This window comes from Sorex fumeus, unplaced genomic scaffold, assembly GCF_029834395.1.
Source record: "Sorex fumeus unplaced genomic scaffold, SorFum_2.1 ptg000008l, whole genome shotgun sequence".
NCBI classification, from domain to species: domain Eukaryota; kingdom Metazoa; phylum Chordata; class Mammalia; order Eulipotyphla; family Soricidae; genus Sorex; species Sorex fumeus.
Window position 1 is genome coordinate 54,321,975 of NW_026606065.1, and position 24,250 is coordinate 54,346,224.

Consider the following 24,250-nt stretch of genomic DNA (forward strand, 5'->3'; position numbering starts at 1 on the left):
ACTCATGCAGTGGTACTCAAGAATTACTCCTAGCAGTGCTCAGGAATGGTATATGGTGCCTGGTTCAATCTCCAGTAGGCTGTGTGCAAGTTAAGGACTCTACTCTTTTTATATTGCTGTGACTCAAAGATAAGAACAATTTTCCTCAGTGTACCGTCCCTAACCTGAAAATACTAACCCTTACTCCCTTACATTGTTTAGGTTTGTCGATTAAGTGGTGTGTGCCTCAAACCATAATGCCCATGAGTGGGGGATGTGAAGGGGAGGAGAGAGAGAGAGAGAGAGAGAGAGAGAGAGAGAGAGAGAGAGAGAGAGAGAGAGAGAGAAAGAGGGAGGGAGAAAGAGGGAGAGAGGGAGAGGGAGAGAAAAGAGAGAGGGAGAGAGAGGAGAGAGACATGGTGGGGGAGAGGGTAGCCAGAGGGAAACTGGGGACATTGGTGACGGGGAATGCCCACTAGTAGAGGGATGATGAGTGTTGGAACATTGACTGAAACCGGATCATGAATAGCTTTGTAACTGTGTATCTCACGGTGATTCAATTTTAAACAAATCAAATTTTTTTTTTTTCAATGAAGTGTACCTCAGGGAACCAACCTAGGAGATGGTTTTATTGTTTGTTTCTTCTGGTACGCACCAGTCTGTATCTCACCCTTTTTCACCTCTTCTTTCCCCTTAATGTCCCTTTCTTAGGTCCATAGCGAGAAAATGGGGCCCTGAAGGCGGGCACTGGGTTGCTCCCCAGTTGCTCACTGGGGCCAGGAGAGCTTTTTCCCTCTGTCCCTTGTTTGATTTGACCGTGAGTGGCCACGGAAGCTTAACCTTTGCCAGTTACCAAAGTTACCTAAAAGCCAGTCTTGTCTTCTCTTTCCTCTGTCCTCTCAGTCTCTATCTTTCCTCCCACCTGCATCAGTTTCCTTCTCCCAGTGCCTTTCTTTACTTCCCTTCCTACTCTGTCATTCTACTTGTTTTCCCAAGTCTTGACTCTTTCTCTTCTCTGTGTCTCAATTACCTATTCCGGAAGAGACACATAGGAAAGGACTAAGCAATCATTACTGACAATGGCAGTCTTTGTACTGCCATCTAGTGGTTGTATTTTAAACAGCAAAAGCACAGGCGGTCTAATCTAGTTATTTATTTATTCAATTATTGCTCCCAGATGTTCACATCTAGCTTACATCTAGGTTTTAAGGAAGTGCTGGGATTATATCCATTTTAAGTAAACCATGAAACTGGATTTGAAATCTGACTTATTTACTTTGGTTTTATAAACCTAGTGGGTAATTTTTTTTTTCTTAAAAAATCTACTATTAAATTGAACTTGAACAAGAAAGTTAAAGTTTAAATTTTCCTCACTGGTCTACCTTTCATCCCACACATTTGTGGGCAAATATTTTTTTAGTGGCAATATAATGTGTGTGTGTCTGTGTGTGTGTGTGTGTGTGTGTGTGTGTGTGTGTCTGTGTGTGTTGTAACCATGAACTGCATTTGTTGAATGAATATATATGACAAACGTCTATGTTGATAACATGTTATACTGAATGCCGGTGAGAAAAACAATGAAAGGAAAACAGACAGTTAATTTCCTTAGATGGTAAAACTCAAAAGAGATGGAATGTAAAATTTGGCGAAATTGAGCAACTCAGAGTAGCCCTTGGAGAATTCATCAGAATAACTAACATCTCAATCAAGAGAGGCATAGGAAGAAATTCAGAAACTGAAGACTAATTTCAATAGCATATGGTATTCTCAGTTTCCTGGAGCAGGAAAATTCTATTAAGATATGTAAAGGTGACCTGCAACACTGTAGCACTGTCCTCCTGTTGTTCATCAATTTGTGGCAAGTGGGCCCAGTAACATCTCCATTGTGAGACTTGTTGTTACTGTGTTTGCTTATCGAATATGTCAGAGGAAGCTTGCCAGACTTTGCCATGCGGGTGAGATACTCTCGTTAGCTTGCCCGGCTCTCTGAGAGGGGCGGAGGAAGGTGACCTGTAATAAGAGTTAATTCCTCTGGGTCCCATTTAAATCATGTTGCATGTGTTGTTAAATCCCCTCCCTATTCATCTAAATCTTCTAGCTACTCTTCCTCCAACAGATTGTATTAGTAAATGCTCATTATTAGTTGGCATTCGATAGAATTAAATGTTGACATCAGCACCAATAAATGCTGATAAGGTGAATGAATGATGAGACCAGAGAGATAGTACAGCGCGTAGGACACTTGCCTTGCAAGTGGCCAACAAGAGTTTGATCCTTAATATCCCATATGGTTCACCAAGACCACCAATAGTAATTCCTGAGAACAGAGCTAGGAATAACCCCTGAGTATACCTGAGTATGGCCAAAACCCTTCCCCTAAATATATAAAATAAATATGTGCTGGTAAAATGAATGAATAAATGAGTGACTGGATGTAGCCTGGTGCAAATCCAGTGTCTTTCTGAGGTACTTAGGAATGCTCTGGAGGAACCTTCCCTTAGTACAATGAAGGAGTTGAAATAGCTACATAAAAGATCACCCAGTAAGCTCTTCAAACCATGTGAGCTAGTCTCCACTATCTTTTGCCAATCTGATTTTCTGTTTCATCAAACATGCCCCATCTGCCATTTCCATGGCTAGTCTAGATAATAGCTCCATCTTTAATTCACATAGTTTCTTTTTCCTGGAAGACGTTTTCTTTCTCTGGTTAAAAACCTGCTTCAGATACCTTATTTTCTAGAAAAGCACATACTAAATAGGAAACACATTTCATATGTATAATTGTGTGTCATATCTGCTATTAATATAACTCTAAGAACATTTACATTGTGTAATAGTTTATAATTATAATGATATGCATATCCTTATCACATTGCTTATTTTGCATCCTGACACATGACAGACAATAAATGTTTTCAGAATGGTTAAATTCTACTTTCAGAGCCGTTATTACTTTATTTTGTGAAAGAAAGAAAAAACCATCTGTAACTCCCTGACTATTCCTGAGTATAGCATTTCTGCTTTTTCTCAAATTTTCTGTATTTCAAAATATGTAACATCAGAGAATATACTTGGTTATACATTATCGCTGTAAGATATGATTAGGTTTTAATCATTTTTGGAGTTGAAACCCTATGGCAGAGAAATGCTCTTAAGACTCCCAAATGGTCTTAATGGAAAAATACTGCTGTATGAAAATTACAGCCATTCTTATTTGTTCTTTTACCAGGTAAAGTATTTCACTGGTAAAACTAAGATGAAGAATGATTTTGGTTGGACCCAAGCAATTAATAAAGTCTGCCAGATTTCTTACATAGTAGTAACGACAATTTCATTTCCCAGAGTAAAACAAATTATACATCCTATCCACTGCAGTTAACTGCATCAGCATCATACTACCATAAAATCTCAATAAAATCGGAAAACTGTGGAGTATGGATAATCCCGCTATAAATTGTAATACGAATTGCCCCTCCAGACTCTATATTCTCTCCATTAAGTTCATAGACACTGTCTCTTTGTACATAAAGTTTTATGAAATAAATCGACCGGTTCTCCTGTCCTTACCAGATAGCAAGCTGTTTTGATTTAAAAGCTGATAATGGCACAATCAGTTTTTGGTGTTTGCAGTGCATTTTGAAAACATAAATTTCATCTAACAAACCTTAAGTAGAAGGAAAATGCTAGTTTTATTGGCACTGTGCAGGGAATGTTTCTTTGTGAGAAAGAATAAATGACATATTTACCATGGTGGGCCCATTTGTTGTAGCCATAAAATAAAGATTTGGCTTCCTTCTTTGGGACTCTACTCTTAGAGGTATATTAAGCAAACTCAAGAACAAATCTGAAACAGCTCTGTCTGAATTATTTCAATTTGTCTGTGGGTAGAATTGTCAGTTCATGATTGCATTTTGATGCTTCTGTGCTAAATCCAAGGGCTCCCTAATTGTCTCAGGTGTGGCCTGTTTTTGGCGTGGCTGTTTTGCATCTGTCCACTACAAGCAGCTCCTTGAAACAGAGGAAATCTTCTAGAGAAGTATGTTTTAAATATCAAAAGAAAAAATGACGCTCTGGAGCAAATCATACGTTATAATGCACTTAAAATAGTTGGTATTGGAGGGGAAAGGTAAAGAAGCATATGGTTTTGCTAATGAGAATCAGTCGAAGTCATCTACACTAGGCAAAGAGTGAGCAATGAGGCAGAGACCGCATGGGACATAAAAGATGACGAGTGTATTTTTTAAATTACAAGCTATAACCCACTCATGCATGTTGCATAGGAGATAAAACATAGGTTGCATGCATGACACACAGTGCATCATTTGAAAGGAGAGGCTCTGAGGTCCTTCTCGGAAAGAGTCATTGATCTCCCACTTTAAACATGCGTTTTAGATAACTCTGTGAAGATGATTTTCCAGCTGTGCAGAGAGAGAGAGAGAGAGAAAGAGGAAATAGTGAGCAAAAAAATGGCAGAAGAAAATGAATAAGAGGAGTATTTCTCAAGGTTTATTTTTATAACTTGGACCTCCTCAAATGTCACAATACATTTTATTATGTATTCCCAGTAGCCACAAAGATTTTGTAGCATTTCAGTTTCTATAGTTCTGGTTAGTAGAGGAAAATGGGCATACTGATTTTGCATTACCAGCCTACAGAATCTCAATAACCCCAGAGAATTTCCTATGCCAACCGCCTGCTCACATTTGGAAACTCACTTTTGCTGCAGGTATGTATACTAAAGGCAAAACAGTGGCAGCCAACAGAGGTGTGGAAATTATTATTAAAATAAGAACTTAGAAAATCACAGCAAGGTCTTTTGGGATTGGAGTAAATAGGCTTACACAGCTCTTTGGTCCTTGGAGATAATGCTTTATTACAGCAAAATAATTGCTTTTGAAGTAATGACCATTAGTAATGAAAGAAAGGTTAAATTATGGTCAATCTACTTGAAATAGGCAACAGTGTGTAATAAATCTTTTACAGATATTTATTAAAAATCATTTAAATAATTAACCTTTATTGAATGTCTGTGTGTTCTCTGTGCTTTACTTGCGTTACCTTTAAGTTTATAATAACCAATGTGTGCAGTCATTACCTGTCTTATATACATGAAAACTGATATTTTAATATTTTTTGTACCCTATAAGATCACAACTTCGTAGTGGTTAATCTTTAAACAAAGTGAAAACTTTTGAATATGATCCAGCCAGCTTGCTATGCTTGGTTTTGATAGTAAAACAAATATCTGCCCTAGAGATCTCAGGGAATGATCAATATTAGATAGGCCATCCTATATTTCATCAAGTTAGCCTATTTTAAAATCATTTTACATTTTATAATTTGTTGACTGCATATAAAATAATACATAATCATATATGTTGCATGACAGTTTCTATCATTACACATTAGCCTACTTTAAAATCATTTTACATTTTATAATTTGTTGACTACATTTAAAATCATATATATAGTCATATATATGTATATATTGCATGACTTAGTTTCTGAAATTACACATTGCCAGAATGGTACACATTATGTAATTATTATGTATTTTTATTTCTCTGGCATCTTGGAACATTAGAAACAACAGCCTCAAGCTGTAGGTTAACATTTCTAGGTGCAAGGCAATTTTATCAAATTGGTTCACTGAGTTTCAGAGATGGACATCTGTGTCATTTTTGGACATGTCTGCTCTCTGCCTGGAGCTCTCTTTAGCAGGAAGTTGGGTAGGTGGACATATTCAGCACAGGCAGACTTGCTCTCTTTCATTTTATTTCGGTACTGGTTATTTTCTGAAAAACACTAGGGGAAATCACCAAGTAAAAATACAGCCAGCATTTATTATTGCTGTTATAATTATATTTATTTTTCTTAGATTAATGAGTTCAATAAAAGTCTAAGCACTAGCTAATAGCTAATAATCATTATAGTATTACAGTCTTAGAAATTATTGTGGCGTATACAGCAGATGTTCAGAAATGCCTTCTTAAAATTTGAAAAATAAATTCCATAAAATGTGTGTTTAGTTACAGAAAATAGCTTCATAGTATATTTGACATTTTCTAGTTTTTGTTTCTCTATAAAGTCTAACATTAGTACTTTTCTGTTGTAGTTTCTTTCTATTTTATTGCATTTCTCAAAGACTAGAATAGCTTGTCCTCTCCATAGTCGATGGGTAAGATATGCGGTAGATAGTGTTTTCCAACACATTCTCTAAGTCAATAACGGAACACAATCCATTTATCATTTAGTAAATGAGCGTTAACTGGTTGTGCACCAGTTTGTGGTGTGGTTCTGTCACTGGTATAATTTATGGTAATGTGAAATGGTAACACCTCCAATTATGTGATTTAATCTCATTATCCACCTTGCTTCTAGGACCACTAGTTGCAGCCTATTTATTTTCTCATTGGCTAACTTTGATCATATTTTTGTTATTGACTCTACTAAGCCCCTTTCAACTATAATTTAAATTAGTTTTAACTATATAATTTTGTATGATTTGCTCTAAGAAATCAACTAAGAATTTCTCAGTGTATAAGTCTAAATAAACAGTGAACGGTTTAGAGCTGGTTGTTATTTCTGTGTTCTGTACTTTTTGTTGTGATAAATATTGAGCATAGAATCATCCATAATGAATAACAGCAAAATTAAGCCATCACTGGGCTGGAGCAATAGCACAGCGGGTAGGGCGTTTGCCTTGCACGTGGCTGACCCGGGTTCAGTTCCCAGCATCGCATATAGTCCCCTGAGCACCGCCAGGAGTGACTCTTGAGTGAAAAGCCAGGAGTAACCCCTGAGCATCGCCGAGTGTGACCCCAAAAGAAAAAAAAATAAGCCATCATAGACTCAAGTTCTACTTGCTAATATGTATTTATTCCATGTCTTCTTAAATAAAAGATATGAGAAATATCAGCCATTTTATTGCTGCTCAGTTGACAGGTAGCTTATGTAGAATCCTGTGTGTCTGTAGGGACTAGGATGTCATCTGCTATCTATACAAGTTAGAAAATACTCAAAGAAGCATTTTATACTTATTGGTTTATCTATATATATGTAGATGCATATAAATTGTATCTTTCATTGTATTTTATCAGAATTAAAATATAATCTTTACTACTATACTAAAATATTTAGAATTTTAAATTTTTAAATCTTTAATTCCCATTTTTAAACTTTTTGTTTTAAACCAAAATTGGCCTATTCTTTACTATTCTTTTCTATTTATATGTTAATCTGATCGACAGGCCATTTTGGTGTAGTCAGGGGGACAATGTACAGACAGGGCCCCCAAACATTTTATAGTTGAAAGCTAATGATGATTGGAGGGATCGCTTAGGATGGGAGATGTGTGCTGAAAGTAGATAAAGCACCAAACATGACATAATTTCTTTCATTACACACTAGCCTATTTTAAAATCATTTTACATTTTATAATTTTTGACTACATGTAAAATCATATATATATTACCATATATGTGTATGTTTTGCGTGACATAGTTTCTGTCATTACCCATTGCCAGAATGGCACGCGCTATGTAATTATTATGTATTTTCATTTCTTTGGCATCTTGGAACATTAGAAACAAACATGATGGCCTCTGTCTGTATTGCATGCCGTAATGCCAGAGAGTAAGAGGGAAATTTTCTGCATAAAGACAGGGGGAGGGGTGGGATAGAGTGTGTGTGGGAGGGATACTGAGGACATTGGTGGTAGAAAATGTACACTGGTGGGGGGATGTGTGTTCGATCATTGTATGACTGAAACTCAAACATGAATGTTCTGTAACTGTAGCTCACGGTGATTTGATTAAAAAAAAATAAAAATAATTTTATAGTTGAGTGGACCAAGAGATTAACTATGAGGAGCAGAGCACTGTCCTGCAGATAAGCATAACAAACCCAGAGTAGTCCAAAGGAAAGAGCACCCGATTCAGAGGTCACGGATAGTGTTGTGACTGAAGGAGCAGCGATTTCTCAGAGGAACGTGTTACTTGAGTTACCTGCATAGCATGAAGGAGGGAAGATGACTAAAAAACATATCTAGGATCACTGTGTAACCTGAAGGAAGAGAAACAACAGAGAACAGAAATACAAAAGAGTAAATTCAGTGTGTGCTACCTTACTTTTTAATTATATGAAGAAATTGCAGTAAAAAGCAACGTTCTACAAGATCTTTTGGGTGGATAAATAAGGTGGTCATTAAGTAGATGTTTTAAGTTGCTTTAAAATGATGATGTAATAGAAAAAGTGTAACTTCTGATTACCTTTAAACACAGATTTATGAGAAAGCTAATTCTAGATCATGTGTCACATGGCTCTTCACATTTTATCTTTTACATCAAGGGTAATTGAGTATAATGACCAGAAACAGCTATTTTAGTCTTACCCTTTTTTACATGTAAACCGTATTAAAGAACCTTTTCCTGGTAAGTCATCTTTAAGCCAAATAATTATGTATATTGTAACTGTTACAGAAACAGGGTTGTTAAGGCCAAGGTAAGATTTATATTTTTTCCCTTATTCTTAAATACTTAAAGTATCTAAAGAACATAAGGTGTACACCATGTTTTCCTGGTACTTACAGTTATTCTGTAGCAGATTGTAAGCATTTATTTTGACATTTAAGAAAACTTGATTGGGGCCTGAAGGACTCTTGCCTTGCATACAGCTGTCCCAAGTTCAGTCCTTGGCTTCCCATATGTCCCCAAACCCCAACAGGAGTGAAGTCTGAGTGCAGAGCCAGAAGTGAGCCCTGAGCATTGCCAGTTATGGTTCCAAATACAATAATAATAATAATAGTAGTAGTAGTAATAATTAAATGTGTTGGCAACAAGCCATCAGATTGGAAGATGGCAGATTCATATTCTTCAGTTACCAATTTGTCTGCTTGATCACAGAAAGTATTTTGATGAAGAAGACAGGATTATAGAGCAGCAGTAGGCGTCAGAATAACATGGTTCTGGGCCAGTCCCCTGAGGCACACTCCATCTTAATCAGCCTTTTTCCTAAGAAGATTCAGGTTTGCCCAGTCCACAAACTAGAAAATACAAAAAGAGTGAAAAAGACCACAAAGTGAAACAAACTATTTCTATAGGTCCTGGTTTCATGCCTGAAATCATCTTCCCAGAGCAGTGCATGTGGTAGTGAGTTTGGTGAACTCATTCTCCATATTCAGACACCACAAATAACTATGTTATTTAATATTTTAAATCATCTCCGACTAGAATGATGTTAATTTCAGATAACGCAGTTAGAGATGGTTGGCTTAGGTTTTGAGCAGTTATCACGAATTGAGACATGAAAGAGAGTGGAGAAAAGTGTCATGGTGGTGTCTCATAGTGCTCCCAGAATCCAGGGTCTTTGGTTAACTCTGAGAAGTTATATAAGAACACCAAGTATAGTGTACAATCATGTTAAGTCATGTAAAATGATAAGAACTCTTTCAATTGCAAAACTCTTATGAACCTGGGCCAGAGAGAAAAAGTAAAGTGGCTAACATGCTTGCCTTGTGCACACCCAGATTCCCAGCATGGCATGTCCCCAGAATCCAGCCAGGTGTGACCCAAATTTTTTTAAAAAAGGGGAAAAGGCTTTCATACTCTAAAACTTTCTTTCAATGAACACAACAGTACATCTAAATTCATTTTTTTTACAAATACAAAAGGTAGTTTTAGCTTGATTATTTAGAAAAAAGAAAATAGTAATCACTGACTGTTGTGATTCACTCAACAGATGCTTATTTTTAAGTTGCATTTTTATAGCACTGAATCCCTTCATTACCATTTCTAAGCACTTATTCATACTATAGAAATGATAGGTATGTTGAAGTATTTTAAATGACTTCTTGAAAGAAAAGCTTTTCAAATGTAATTTAGCTTAAAAGTGAATAAACACAGCATTTTTATTCTCAAGCCATCTGATGTTGTGTTCAAGCCAAATTTATAATTTTCTAGCACTTTACTGAGTAATTGTAATTTAATGACTATGACTTTCCACCACAAACATTAATATTAGACTGTAAGCCAGGATATAATTTTTAAGTAAATTGTGACATGGACACTTTTATCATTGTATTGCAGAGTCCTCTGCCAAATGGAAAGCACTGTGCTCATATTAAGTAGATTTTTATTATCACCATCATCTTCATCAGTAAATATTACATTTTTATGAGAATACAGGAGTGTAATTGGTGCAGTCTCAAATAAGAAGCAGGATGTAATAGGAAGGCAAAATAAACGGGTGCTTAATGTACTATATAAGTCCTTATATGTAATATATAAGCCTGGTATAATGTAAAGTGGAAAGTGCAAGAATCCCATAAATACATATAGAAACAGATGTGTAATTTTATAAATATAAAGGATTGTATTTTATTTTAAAATAAAAGTCTTCTGCAGGAAAGGTAGGTTTTTATTATTGATTTGTATGTAGGAAGTATTAGCCAGATATAGTTGCATAAAGGGATTTGGGGGATGCAGTTCTGAGTGAATTAGTAATGTCTTGAGGAAAGTGTTGATACATGAGAAATTTTACATGGGGTAAGTATAGGCAACAGAAAATTCATTGAAAAATAGCATTAAAATTTTGATGGCCCAGGAACTTTGTGGGGTAAATGCAACAACAATTAGCAGCTTATTTAATAGGAATGACAGAAGAAATGAGTTTTGAACCTGGGTGACTCAAAGAGGGGGAAACAAATCAAACAGAACTGGGAAAAAATGAGCCATACTCTGAAAATGACTCTTTGACACTATAAGGTGGATTAGAATGCTGCAGGTGTGACGGTAAGTTTCAGGGCGAGGTTAGAGCTGAGAACTTTGGTTTGGTGTTCTCTGAAAAGAATTGAAATGGTAGGTGTGGGGGGCCGGAGTGATAGCACAGTGGGTAGGGCATTTGCCTTGCACGAGGCCAATCAAGGTTCAATCCCCAGCATCCCATATGGTCCCCCAGCACCACCAGGAATAATTCCTGAATGAAGAGCCAGGAGTAACCCCTGAGCATCGCTGGGTATGATCCAAAAAGAAAAAAAAATTTTAAATGGTTGATGTGTAGGGGGATGGAGAGATAGCACAGCGGGTAGGGCGCTTGCCTTGCACGTGGGCGACCCGGGTTCGATTCCCAGCATCCCCTATGGTCCCCTGAGCACCGCCAGGAGTAACTCCTGAGTGCAGAGCCAAGAGTAACCCCTGTGCACTGCCAGATGTGACCCAAAAAGCAAAAAAAAAAAAAAATGGTTGATGTGGAAACTGTGTGAAATCACTGCCAAGATCTCTAGTAGAAAGAAGTAGAAAGAAGAATGTGTGTAGCTAGTGGGGAATCAGGAGTAAAACCAGCCCTTTAGTTGTATGCTGGAAGAGGGGATGGAGAAGTTAAGTGGGAGGAGAGATCCAAGAGAATTAAATAATATATCATAGACAGCAACTGCTTTGTCAAAAGGGCCAGATGCTATTTTATGACAAGCCATATGGTTTTGGTGTAGCTACTCAACCCTCCCATTGGAACAACTAAAACAGCCAGAAAAAAATAAATGCGGATGACTGAATAAAACTTTATTTACAAAAACAGGTGGCAAGGCCCACAGGCCTTAGTAAAACTCATTCCCCAGACCAAGGGAGGAAGTGTTACAGTGAATCCAGGCAGAGAAGACAACCAAGGTCCAGAAATGCACTGGAGAAGTTTGAGATCATTGCAGCCGAGCAGTGGACCTCGCAGGAGAGAATAGCAAAGAATATTATGAAGTTATTTTTTAACAAAACGGGAGCAGAAGCCATTATGTTGTCAAGTGTTTAGATAGAAATTGGGAGGGAAAAGTGAATAAAATGCACGTTAGCTCTGCAAAGTACCAGCATCCCCGGATTTCCATAATTGATTGCATTTGTAAATCTTCACTTGGGTTATGTAGACAATCACCGTTGCTACTCTGCAGAGCCATGCAGTCTTATTAGCAGCAGCAAAAGTAAGAAGCAAGGTGAGTCCAAGCAATGGCAAGTAGAGTGGGACCCCAGGGCACCCCTTCTCATCTTAGACTTCACCATCCTTGGAGTCCAGCTTATTTACTTATGAATTTTTCTCTCATCATAAAAAAGTCTTGATGGGCCTGGAAAGATCAGGCATCTATTTGAACTACTGGCATTCTGAAGCCAAATGAGGTTAGCAGATCAGTTGTACAAATACAGTAAAAATATATACCCTCCATGTGCTGACTTTCTGAGTGTTAATGGATCTGCTAGTCTGAGATAGCCAAAACCCAAAGCAAAGATCAGTGGGTTTTTTAGAAAATCATCAGTGTCATGTCACTGAAGATGCTCATGTGTCCCTCCAGCCCTGGACTTCATTTCCTACGTGCAAAGAGCTCCATAGCAAATGATAATTCTGCTCCAGTCTCCAAGGACTGTTTCCACTCAGGTCAAATCTGAAATCCTTGCTCAGGCTTCAAGGCATTCCGTCCTCCCCACACTCCCCTCTCTCTTTCCTCATCTGCTTTGCTCTCACTTTCTCTGCTCCTGCTCTTTCGGGCTTGCTGTCCCCCCAGGCACATAAAATAGGATGCCCATCTCTGAGTCTCAGCACCTGTCATTGGCTCAGGCTAGAACGCCCCTCGCAGGCCCCTCTGCACACCTTTCGTCTCTTTCTGGCCCTCGCCCAGGGTCATCATCTTAAATGCTCTTCTGGGCGGCCTCTTTAGAACCATCCACTTGCTTCTCATCTGCCCCGATACCCCTTTTCCTGTTTTATTTTTCTCTCCTGGCACTTAGCATTGTCTGCTAGTATTTTTGAGTTTGCGTTTTTGAAATTTTGGTGAACGTATGTGTGTATGTGTGTGTGTGTTGGCGGGGGGGGGGGTGTTGAGGCTGAAGGGGGGTGGACAACTTTCTGTTTTCAGTGTGAAAGCCGGGTTTTTTCATCTGCCTGTTCACGAACCTTTCTCCAAGCTCCCAGAACCATGTGTGAATCCCATCAGTGCCCAGTAATACCTGTTGATTGAAAACATAAAGGAATGTTCTGGTCAAAGGAAGTGCTGGCTTATATGTTATCCTATGTATATTCTTTTTCGATAGTGGCATTTTCAGTATAGTTGCATTTACCTAATCAAGTACTTTTGACTGAGTCTAGGAGACAGTGAGAATTGAGAGAGTGTTTGGGAAGACAGGCTTAAACAGTCAACTTACTGCCAGGATAGAGGAGCAAGATGACCGGCAGCTAGTGTCAGCGAGGCACTCACTGCTTTACATACAATCTATTCCTCGCTGCTCACTTGAGCGTGGTCAAGAGAGGAAATGGAACAGCTGAGAGAGGAAATCAGTTGCCCCTGCCAGTGGCAAGACAAGAAGTCACAACCCTATTCTCAGAAGCTGGAGCCATGCATGGTCTTCCTTCCCCTTCCCTTCCCTCTCCCTCCACACCTTTCCCCTGCCATTCCTTTCTCTCCCCTTCCCTTCTTTGATTCTTTTACCAAAAAACAAACAAACAAACAAAAAAACTGTGTTAAACTGTGACATTCCGCATCCCCCCATCCTTTCTCCCACTGCCCTTTCTGCCGACTCTAAGCTGGCTGGTCAATGAGGCCATTGGCAAGAGGAGGCAGCTTGCCTGTGCCTGGGGGAGGGGAAGAGAAAGGCTATTCCACCAGCTGCCTCCCTCCCCGTCCATCTGTGCTCATCGTGGCCCTCCAGCCTTTACGTTATTCCAGAATATGGCCCTAGATAGTCTGGTGCACATAGCACGCAGTGGCTTCAACTTCCCTTTTCTCAATGAATAGCTGAATTGCTCAGTTTATGACTGAAGATGTTCAAAGAGCCTTTAATCCTTTTGTCTTTGCTTCTTTGGGGTCCACAGCTGCAGTGCTCTGGAGAAATACAGGATCTGCACTTGGGAATCACTCCTGGTAATGCTTGGATCATATGGGATGCTGGGAATGAAACCTACGTGGCTTTCGTGCAAGACATGTGCTGTACTATCTATCCGGACCCTAATCCTGACTTATTTATTTATTTAAGAATATAATATTTCTTTTTTTTATTTTAATGAATCACCATGAGATATAGTTACAGACTTAAAAACTTTCATGATTGCATTCCAGTCAACAATGTTCAAGTACACATTCCTCCACTGGTTCTCATTCTCCACCACCAATGTTCCCAGTATCCCTCCCACCACTACCACCACCACTCCCTCCCTTTGTGTCAGGCACATTCCCTCTTACTTTCTCTGTCCTTTTGGATGTTATGTTTGCAATACAGATATCAAGAGGCCATCATGTTTTTCCATAATCTATTTTCAGGGGAGCAATAGCACAGCGGTAGGGCGTTTGCCTTGCACGCAGCCAACATGGCTGACCCAAGTTCGATTCCTCCGCCCCTCTCGGAGAGCCCGGCAAGCTACCGAGAGTATCTCGCCTGCATGGCAGATCCTGGCAAGCTCCCCGTGACGTATTCGATATGCCAAACACAGTAACAACAATGTCTCCAATGGAGACGTTACTGGGCCTGCTCGAGCAAATCGATGAATAACGGGAGGACCGTGACTGTGACTTTCAGCACCTATCTACTATCCCAAGCTATCCTCCATTTACTTAGTGCTCCTTCCTCCATCCTAGCTACCTTTTTCCCCAGTGCATTTTCCCAGCTTCCTGACCTTTATTTCTATTGTTCTTAGGTGTTAGTCTCCTATTGTGTTACTTTATATTCCACAAATGAGTGCAGTCATTCTATGTCTGTCCCTCTCTTTCAGACTCATTTCACTTAGCATGATACTCTCCATATAATACTACTTATATGAAATTTCATGATTTTATTTTTTCTAACAGCTACATAGTATTCCATTTTATAGATGTACCAAAGTTTGTTTAACCAGTCATCTGTTCTCAGGTACTGTTTTTTTTTTCCCACATTCTGTCTACTGTAAATAGTGTTGCCATAAACATACAAGTGCAGATGTCATTTCTACTGTACTTTTTTGCATCTTCGGGATATATTCCCAGAAATGGTGTTGCCAGATTAAATGGGGGATCGATTTCTAGTTTTTTAAGAAGGGCCCATATTGTTTTCCAAAAAGGCAGGACCAGTCTGCATTCCCACCAGCAGTGAAGAAGAGTCCCTTTTTCCCCACATCCATGCCAACACTGGTTGGTTTTGTTCTTTTGGATGTGTGCCAGTCTCTGTGGTGTAAGATGATATCTCATAGTTGTTTTGATCTGCATCTCCCTGGATCTAATCTTTATTTTTTAAAAAAAGATCATGCACCCTCACCATGTGTTTGGAGGGAAGAGACCTCCTAATGGTGTGGAACTGAGGTCACAGTGCTCAGGGCTATCCTAGTGCTGGAAGGCAGGAGAGAGTAGAGGATGCTGAGACTTAGATTCAGGGCCATGTGCATACTCGCTGTATGCTCTACCTCTTGAGTCACCTCCCCCTGACAATATCAAATGCAAACTCTTTTTTTTTCCCTTTTTGGATCATACCCAATGAGGTTCAGGGGTTACTCCTTACTCTGCAACTCTGCACTTAGGAATTACTCTTGTCAGTGCTCAGGGGGCCATAGGGAATGACAGAGATAGAACCTGGGTCAGCCGAGTTTCAAGGCTAATGCTCTACCCACTGTACTATTGCTCTGCTCCCCTCAAATGCAAATTCTTCGAGATACATATGTATCATATGCTGCTCCTTTACTTATGGAATTATTTATGTCTCAGGGCTCACTATGAAAGCATGGCTCTATTTTCTTTGAATTGGTCCCCCAGAGAATCAGTTGTTCTTAAATGGGTTGAAAAGCTCAAAGACTAATGGAGGTTAACTGGGGTGGATGTCTCCATTGCACACTCAATAAAAATAGAGTGGAATTATGCAAGTATGGAGATAAGCTAATCATCTGACCTAATCAGCAATGCAGATTTTCTAAAGCTTTTTAATTACTTCCTCAGCCTCAGTGAATGTATGGATAAAATGAGTTCCCCAGCATGGCAGTGGCAGATGTATTTCATAATATTTATTGAAAATATTGGAAAGAAAGTCACAATTATGATCTCCCTGAAAAGTACATCAGAAAAGATACCAAACTTAACATATTTTAAACTTTCACTAAGATAGAAACATATAGAAATAGATGCCTGTTATTTGGAATTTCTTACCCAGCTATACTTTATCTTTCAGAATCAGATTGCTTGTTGGTTGTCTTGTCTCGTCTTTGAGTTGGGTTACTTACCTGTTAGTTTTGACAACATGAAGCTACTGGAATATTCTCTTTTCTTGGGCTGTTGGTTAGCTTGGCATCTTGGCAAAGGAGTGCATGATGTTTCAACAACTTTAGATCTTAAATTGTTGACATATGTAACACCACACAATATGTGATCTGGAAGCCTAGATAAATCCAGTACTCATTGTTTTGGCATGGTTTACTTGCTGTGAAAATCTGTTAAGTGAATCATTCTGCGAGAAGATTACCCAAAAAGAAACCCTTAATTTCTTGTTCACATAGCTATAGCATTCCTGAGTCACGTGCTCCTTGGGTGCTTGACTATTTACTCATGTTTACCTTCAGTCAGTGAGTTGCTGAGTATCTTTCCAGGATATTCTGTTTAATAAGTCATTCTGAGACAGTTTTTGTACCTGAAAATAAAAATCCTTCTTAAATGATAGAAACTTCAGTGCCTTAGAGAGGTTCTCTAATGTTAGACATTTGAGGAACTGCTTTCCTTTCTCTCCAAAGAACTTCCCTATGCCCAGGGAATAGCTCAAAGGGTGGAATGTATGCACTGCATGAGTGAGATCCAGGGTTCATCCTCTGACCCCGGCGCATTATTCTCCAGTGCACACCTAACAGCCACCTCTGGGTACAGTCTGAGAGGTTCATAAGCATCCTCTGGCTACCCATGGTGATCCCTAGTACTTCCGGGTCCAAGTAGCATTGCATTTCCAGGACTAAGCATGGAATCTTCTAGCACAATTGGCCCTAAGGGTCTCTAAGAATTTCTTGGGCATCCTCCACAGAAAAATAGAATTTCTGATGGAAAGATAGTTAAGTGGGTAGGGCACTTGCCTTGCTTGCAGCTGACCTGGGTTCAATCCCTGGCACCTCTATGGTTTCCCAAGCTCTGTCAGGAGTGATCAAGTGCAGAGTCAGGTGCAGAGCCAAGAGTAATCCTGAGCACCACTGGGTGTGACCAAAAAACTATAAAGAAAGACAAATGAGAATTTTTCTAACTACCTTCTTAGTCTACTGAAAATTCTTCCTTGAGATCAGATATCAAGAGTCCATTTTTTTTTCTTTCCATGTAGAGACCAAAGAAAACGTGCGAAACATCTTAAGTTTCACTGCATAATTCCTGGCACTAGAGAGAGTCAGTATTGTATTTGGTGGTTGTAAGTACTGAGTCACATGAGAGTAACTTGTTTTCTTAGCAGACTGAGGCAGAAATTCTGGATAATCTAATGTAATTCAGTTGTCTACTAGTAACTTTAAAACTAGTTCAGTTGTACATTTATATATCCAAACTCTTAAAGCTCTAAATCCAAGTTTCTCACCCTAGATGCTGTGGGACTTTTTAGGTTAATTTATTTCTTGTGGGCACTAACCATCCAGTGTAACTTCCTTGGTTTCTGCCTCCCTAAATGACTAGCAACATCTTCTTTCCACAGGATGTGACAGATCAAAATGTCTCTTGGGAGGGGCAAAAATCACCCACATCAAAATTCACCCTCATCAGGGGCCACTATTTTAGATGACTTTAGTTATGTTCTCTTTCATTTTAACTGTCTTTTACCAACCAACCACTTCTGCTTTCCAAGGTACATTAAGTATGTTTCTACTTAAAGTCATAATGTTAGCTCTGTACACTGGTACACTAGGTTAAGCAGATAAATGTTTCTCTATAATCAGTTTCAGTAAGAATGTGCTAAATGGAAACATGAGAAATTGTCCTTTTGTGGCTAAAAATGGTAAAATATCAACCTCTCCTTGGGGTTCTGCCTAATGAATGTAGCACAGTAAAAGCAAACAAACAAATCAAAGAGCAAAATACTGAAAATACTAGTAGACCCAAATATCATGGTAACTGTGAGTTGAAGTATATTTTGCTTTTCTTTGTAAGCACTGTTTTCTGAGATCTTATATAAATGGACTTGAGGAACAATAATCAGATTGGAGCTGGCTGGGGTTGAAGTCATATATTAAAAATGCAATTTTGTAGCTAGTTGGAGGACTTTTCATTTAAAAGTTGCTTTTTTGTCCTTAAGGGCTGATGGAAATCCTAAGCAGTAGTTGCTACAACTGTACTTAGAATAAAAGGAGGGGGCAATGCAATGTAATTTTTTTAAATATGCATTGGGGTATTAAATATTGGCAGTAATCCTCTCGTTTGAAAGGATCTAATAGTCCAGCCAACAGGGGTCAAATCAGTGGGCTGTTCTTGCTTTAGTTAGTTCACAGTGAGAAAAGAAGCATATCTGGAAATGCATTTAAAATAAAAAAAGAAAATCAGAATGAAGATGAATCTTACTTCTAGCAGTTATATATGCATATTTAAAATGCAGCCCTTTCTCTCACTTTCTGTCCTTCAATGTCTACTCACAATAACAATGAACTGTGAGGCAGAAATTCTGGGGAGTAGGAAAGATAACTTGTTCTTGATGCTTATTATGAGAGCTAAGGACACATAAAATCAAGTCTGACCCCCATGCTCTGAACCTTCCAGAAGTACTAATGGACAGTGAAATGGTCAGAATGGTCATGACAAAAGAAGCAAGAAGGAGAAGGCGGAGGGTTGAACAGCAGCTCAGGAGCCACTTGGTCAGCTTCTGATTACTCAGGAGTTGCTAATATTGTGGGTTGTGTGGTTACTACTCGATCCCCTTCCCCTGAAATTGCTGGGAGTGAATGGAGGTCTGGAAATCAAAGGAACAAGGGACAAGAGTCAGTGGTCTCGGTTCACTTAAATGCATCACTTTCACTAACACCTGGGAGTTCGAAAGCATTCCATGTGTGTCGTGGACGCGGAAGAGACATTCCATGCTTGATGTTGGTCCAGGACAAGGTTAACTTTCTGCACACTAATTTTAATTCATTATATATGCCTTTTCTTCCCAGCACAAATGGACCCCCGAGGCCTATCTCCCAGACAAAGTAAAAGTGACAGTGATGATGATGACCTGCCAAATGTGACCTTAGATAGCGTTAATGAAACCGGATCTACGGCCCTTTCCATAGCCAGAGCAGTGCAAGAGTAAGTATCACCTTCTCAGGATGAAATAAGAATTGCCAAGGTGTTCTATGGATGATGGAAACAGCGGCCTCTCCTGTTCCCTCGACATGTCATTCTGCCTCGGAGTGGGCGCACCTGTCAGCTTCCTTCCATTTAGCCTCATGTTCATGGGGATGAGAGTAGGGGAAGCTGGGAGGCTTGACAGCTGGAAATTTGTGCTTTGATTTGAAGTAAGACTGCTGTGCATATCTCTCAAAACCTCCTGCCCCTCTGTCTTAATTCTGAAACAGAGTATATATTTTGTTCTTTTTCGACCGCCTCTACTCCATGATTGCTACTATCATTCAAGTAGAATCATCAAGATAAGTAAAGTCAGACAAGCATCTTATTGTCTTGTGTTGATAGGTCATTGTAGAATACAATTTTTTTTTTTCATTTGAAAGATAATACATTACCACTTTGGAAGATCAAAATTCAGTCTCTCTTTTCAACAGCACCATAGGGTTAGAGTTCTGCCTTTATTAAACATAGATATCATTGTCAATTTTTGTATCTAGAGGTAAGCTTGTGGGCTAGTACAGTAGCTTGGTCTCTGTAATAGATTTTAATAACATAGTCTAAAAGAAGTAAGAATTAAGTTAGCCACTGTTATGACTAACACCTATGTTAATAGTGATTTAGTTGACCCTCATAGATTCATTTTCCTCAGATACCAGCTACTGACTCTGCTCTATGAATTAAAACTTTGAAATAAAAAACACTAATGCAACATTTTAGAATTAAAGGCATATGAATATATATACAATGCATAATATAGTTTTAATGTAATGCATAAAAAACAAAGTATACACATGTATATGTATATATGTTTATATATACATACATACATATATATATATGATGGGCTGTAGTGATAGCATAGCGGGTAGGGCATTTGCCTTGCATGCAGCTGACCTGGGTTCGATTCTTCTGCCCCTCTTGGAGAGCCTGGCAAGCTACCGAGAGTATTCCGCCTGCACGGCAAAGCCTGGCAAGCTACCCGTGATGTATCTGATATACCAAAAAAAAAAAAATACTAGTAACAACAAGTCTCACAATGGAGACGTTACTGGTGCCCACTAGGAAATATCGATGAACAACAAGAGGACAGTGCAGGACAGTGCTATATAAATGATAGAGTAGAGGAAACAATGGATCTAAAGTAAAATTTGGAGTCTACAAGATATGGATTGAATTCACATTCAGCCTCTATAAAGCCATGTGGCTTTTGACAAGTTATTTAACCACTCTGAGCTGTTTCTTCATTCATAGTAAGAAAATAAGCATACTTGCAGGACTACCAAGAGTGTACAGTATAGCACCCACGTGTGGAAAGCAAGTCCCCAGGGCCTGGAGTTAGCTCAGAGGGTAACAGGGCATGTCTGGCATACATGACCATGGGTTCAATACCAGGCTCTCCCTGGCCTCCTATGCTCTGGTGGTATAGCTCTGCTGGCTCCAAAAATCAAAAACCAAGGTGCTGGAGGGGTCGTACAGTGGATAGGGCCCTTACCTTGCATGTAGCTGACCCAAGTTTGAACCCTGGAACCTCCTGCAGTTCCCCAAGTCATGCCAGAAGTAATCCCTGAGCTCAAAGCCAGGGCTCTTTCTACTGCCATGGGTAGCCTCCAAGCCAGAAAACAAACAAAATCAGAAAACAAGAGAAACAAGTCACAGAGTTAGTTCACACAGATGGTTCCAGGTAACGATGGAATTAGTGTTCTTCATGGTTTTAGTAATAATTATGGTGTAGTGTAAATAACTGAGTACAAATGCTGCTATAATCTTGTTATTCTTACTGTGTAAGTGTAGATAGCTAGGATTAAGAAATTAAACAACTTATCCAAAGACTTATACTAAATAGAACAATGTAGAGTTTAGAGCTTCCAACTTAAAAAACAGATCTTTGTCTAAGACTCCGATTAATGTCTTACAATGTCTTCTTAAACATAAACACTTAGAAATAAAGAACTTTATATGTTATTTGTTCAAATAACTGGTTGTAGTAACTTAGTTTCTTCAAAGCAAATGTTCCATTGAGCACTGTCTCAGGGATGCTACTGTAAAGCTTGTGTCAAATGATTTTATATGGTTCTCCCAGTATTCAGTGCTCAGCACAGATTGCTGTGACTGATGAATCCCATGGACGTTTTAATCATGTGTTCTCAGCACCATTGTAATACATAGACCATTTTCACGTATGTTTATGGAGGTATGTTTCTTTTAATTCAGAATTTAAATTTTGAAACTGATTACTAACACCAAAATCATGTTTCTTCTATTTGGGACTTCAATAGTCACTAATGATACTAAATTTCTCAACGTAGTCATGGTTTTTGCTTTAACAATTATAGGCTATTAATAGAACATGTTTAAATGTAGAACTTTTAAGAGCAAGCTCAGAAACTAGAGCTTTATTTTCTATGTAACCTCCGTGACTTATTTTGTGTAAACATTGTCAAGGCACCACACTTTGTATAACTGTATGTATGGCTGCCTTTATTACTTTTACAAAGGTTGCATGGGTGTCTAGGGAAATGCCAGATTCATTATTCATGGAAGTGTTTTCATTAAACGATTAGTAAAGAATACTGAGCTGTCACCTGGGAAGCCCTAGAACGCCAGGACCCATCAATAGTTAATTAACCATCATTCAAGACAGAGTGTGTGTGTGTGTGTGGGGTGTGTGTGTGTGTGTGTGTGTGTGTGTGTGTGTCTGTGTTTCAACAGTGGGAAGTGTTGAGGTACTGTTAGGTGAGACAAAACAAATGTTTAAGAGAGACCTCTAAAGCAGCAGTGACTTTCAACACATCCTGTACTATTTGGAGGAAATTTTTATTCTGGTTCAAATATAATCCTTGCTGGTGATTTAAAAAAAAATCTATTTTTAAATAACTTTAATGTTCAAATCTAGAGCTTATCTTTCTGCTCTTGGCCTTGATTCTAAATGCCTATTACTGTGTTGCTATTAATTTCTCCTTCTTCATTTTCTGTTTGCTTTGATGCCTGACTTCTGCCAAGCTTAAAGCAGCCCCCCTCCCCAATATCCAATGTAATAGGATCAATAAAATAATGTGTTCATAATAAAAGGGTGAAGTGACAGCTTGACTGATCCTGTAAAAGAGGAAAGGCTTTCAGAAGACTTCTGCTGATCTGTTTCCTACTCTCATTCACTTTATGTAAAGATGTTGAACTGAAAGGCAGAGTGATACTGAAATTACAAGCTGGTGTCCAATAGAGGCAGCTCATTAAAAAAAAAATCCTGAGAAAACTATGGATATTTGTCTTTCCAATAAAGACAGAGGAAATCTTGGTCTAGGAAGGATTCAAAGGCTTGGCTGTTGTTTCATTAACCATCAGTGAGGCCTTGAGAAAGGAGAGGATATGAGGAAGGTTGGCATTGTAGAGCGGGAGGGCAGGCTCGTGGGCTGAATCACAAAGTCCTTTGCAAACATCCATTCATTTTTGAACCCTGAGTGAACCCTTTATTTGAACCCTTTTTTTGCAAGGAAATGGAGACTACACTGCAGAGAAAAGTGGCAGTTGGCCAGTTCATTCAGAGTGACCCTTGATGGTAGCTCTTACTCCTTTCTCTAATGATGGGGTGAATGAAGTTAGGGCTACTTTCCTGAGGGGTCTTTCTCTGGAAAGTTCAGCCCATTTTCCCCAAATAGGGCCCCTATTCCTTTTCTATTCCTTACTGGCCAACTCAGATCTGTCGTGAAAGTCTCTGAGGGTGTGTGGGATAGGTGGGGTGAGTTGCTGGCTTGCAGCTGGGGATAACATGTAGGAGAGGCTGATCTAGCAGTTCTATGGGGATCCTTGGATGTTAAAGGAGATTGTAGATGAAGGAGTTGGGGCTGTCATGTTCTTAGAGAATGGAAAGCTTGGGGCCATCCCAGAATACTTCTTCTGTGGGTTGGTGTGCTGCAGTTAGAGGGCTGAGGCAAGGTCTACCCATATCCACACGCTATCTTTTCTGACTGGGACAAGGCTTCTCTGCCCTGAGTGTCACTGTTGTCCCTACCAGTACTACAGATAGAGGGAACTGTCTTGTGTTAGTCATCCTCGTCCCAACCAAGATTCTAACCCCTAGGGCAAATTTTTCAGCTAAACTCAATTGGTTCATAATCTTTTCCTAAGCAATAGCCATTAGAGTTTGAATTTTTAATTTGATAACTTATTGACAGTATATTTACATAGCATAAGCCTTGATGTGGTATTACGTGTCTTCCCCCAGAAACTTCTGGTATGATGCATTAATTTTTAAAAAGGTTTTTTTTTATTGATTCCTAGAATGAAAGAGGTTTTCATCTGATGCCTAAAGTTGTTAGCCAAAAATACACCCCCACCCCACCCCTGACATATACATACCTTCAAAATATTCAGATACTTTTTCTCTTCAAGTATAGAAAGAACAAGACCAGAGAGATAGTGCAGGGATTAAGAAATTTACAAAGGATGTGGGTCACATCAGCTGAGGCTCTGGTTCAAATCTCTGCTACCCTAATCTATGAGCCCCTGAGCGTTCCAAGGTGTGGCCCGAAAATCTGGGAATGAGGGAAGTGGGGGTGAGGTGGATGTAAGTAGGAAGGAATGAAAGAAGGAGGAGGGAAGAAGAGAGGGAGGGGGGAAGGGAGATGGGGGAGGAAGACAAAAGGGCTTGAGTGAGAGAGAGTACAGGGATTAACTTGCCTGCCATTAATTCCTGGTGCAACATGGTGTCCTGAGCACTGCCGGGAGTGATGCTAAGCAAAGAGCCAGGATTAGCTGCCATACCTGACCCACAGCAACTACAGAAAGTTGAGGTCACCAGAGTTTATATTGATTGCTATGGTCCGGCTACTGAATGGTGCCTGAATGGAGTAATCTTTGCAACTGTTTTCATCGATTTCCTTGATTCTCCTTTATCTGTTCACAAGTGAATTCAGTGAACTGGAAGAACCATGCACAGCACGGCATATGAGCAGGCCCGCCTGTTCCTTCCCTCTGTTGTAGAGAGGCTGAATCCACGTGCTCAGTAACTTGACA

The 24,250-nt window shown here is 39.2% G+C and overlaps 1 protein-coding gene across 3 annotated transcripts in view; it reads left to right on the forward strand.

Annotated features, from left to right (window-relative positions):
* KLF12 (KLF transcription factor 12) overlaps positions 1 to 24,250 on the forward strand; it is a 730,941-nt gene that overhangs the window by 579,652 nt on the left and 127,039 nt on the right. For all 3 annotated transcript variants that reach the window (XM_056109465.1, XM_056109456.1, XM_056109472.1), the window contains one exon: positions 19,066 to 19,201. In XM_056109465.1, the coding sequence (XP_055965440.1) occupies positions 19,066 to 19,201 (136 nt within the window). The remainder of the gene's footprint in view (positions 1 to 19,065; positions 19,202 to 24,250) is intronic.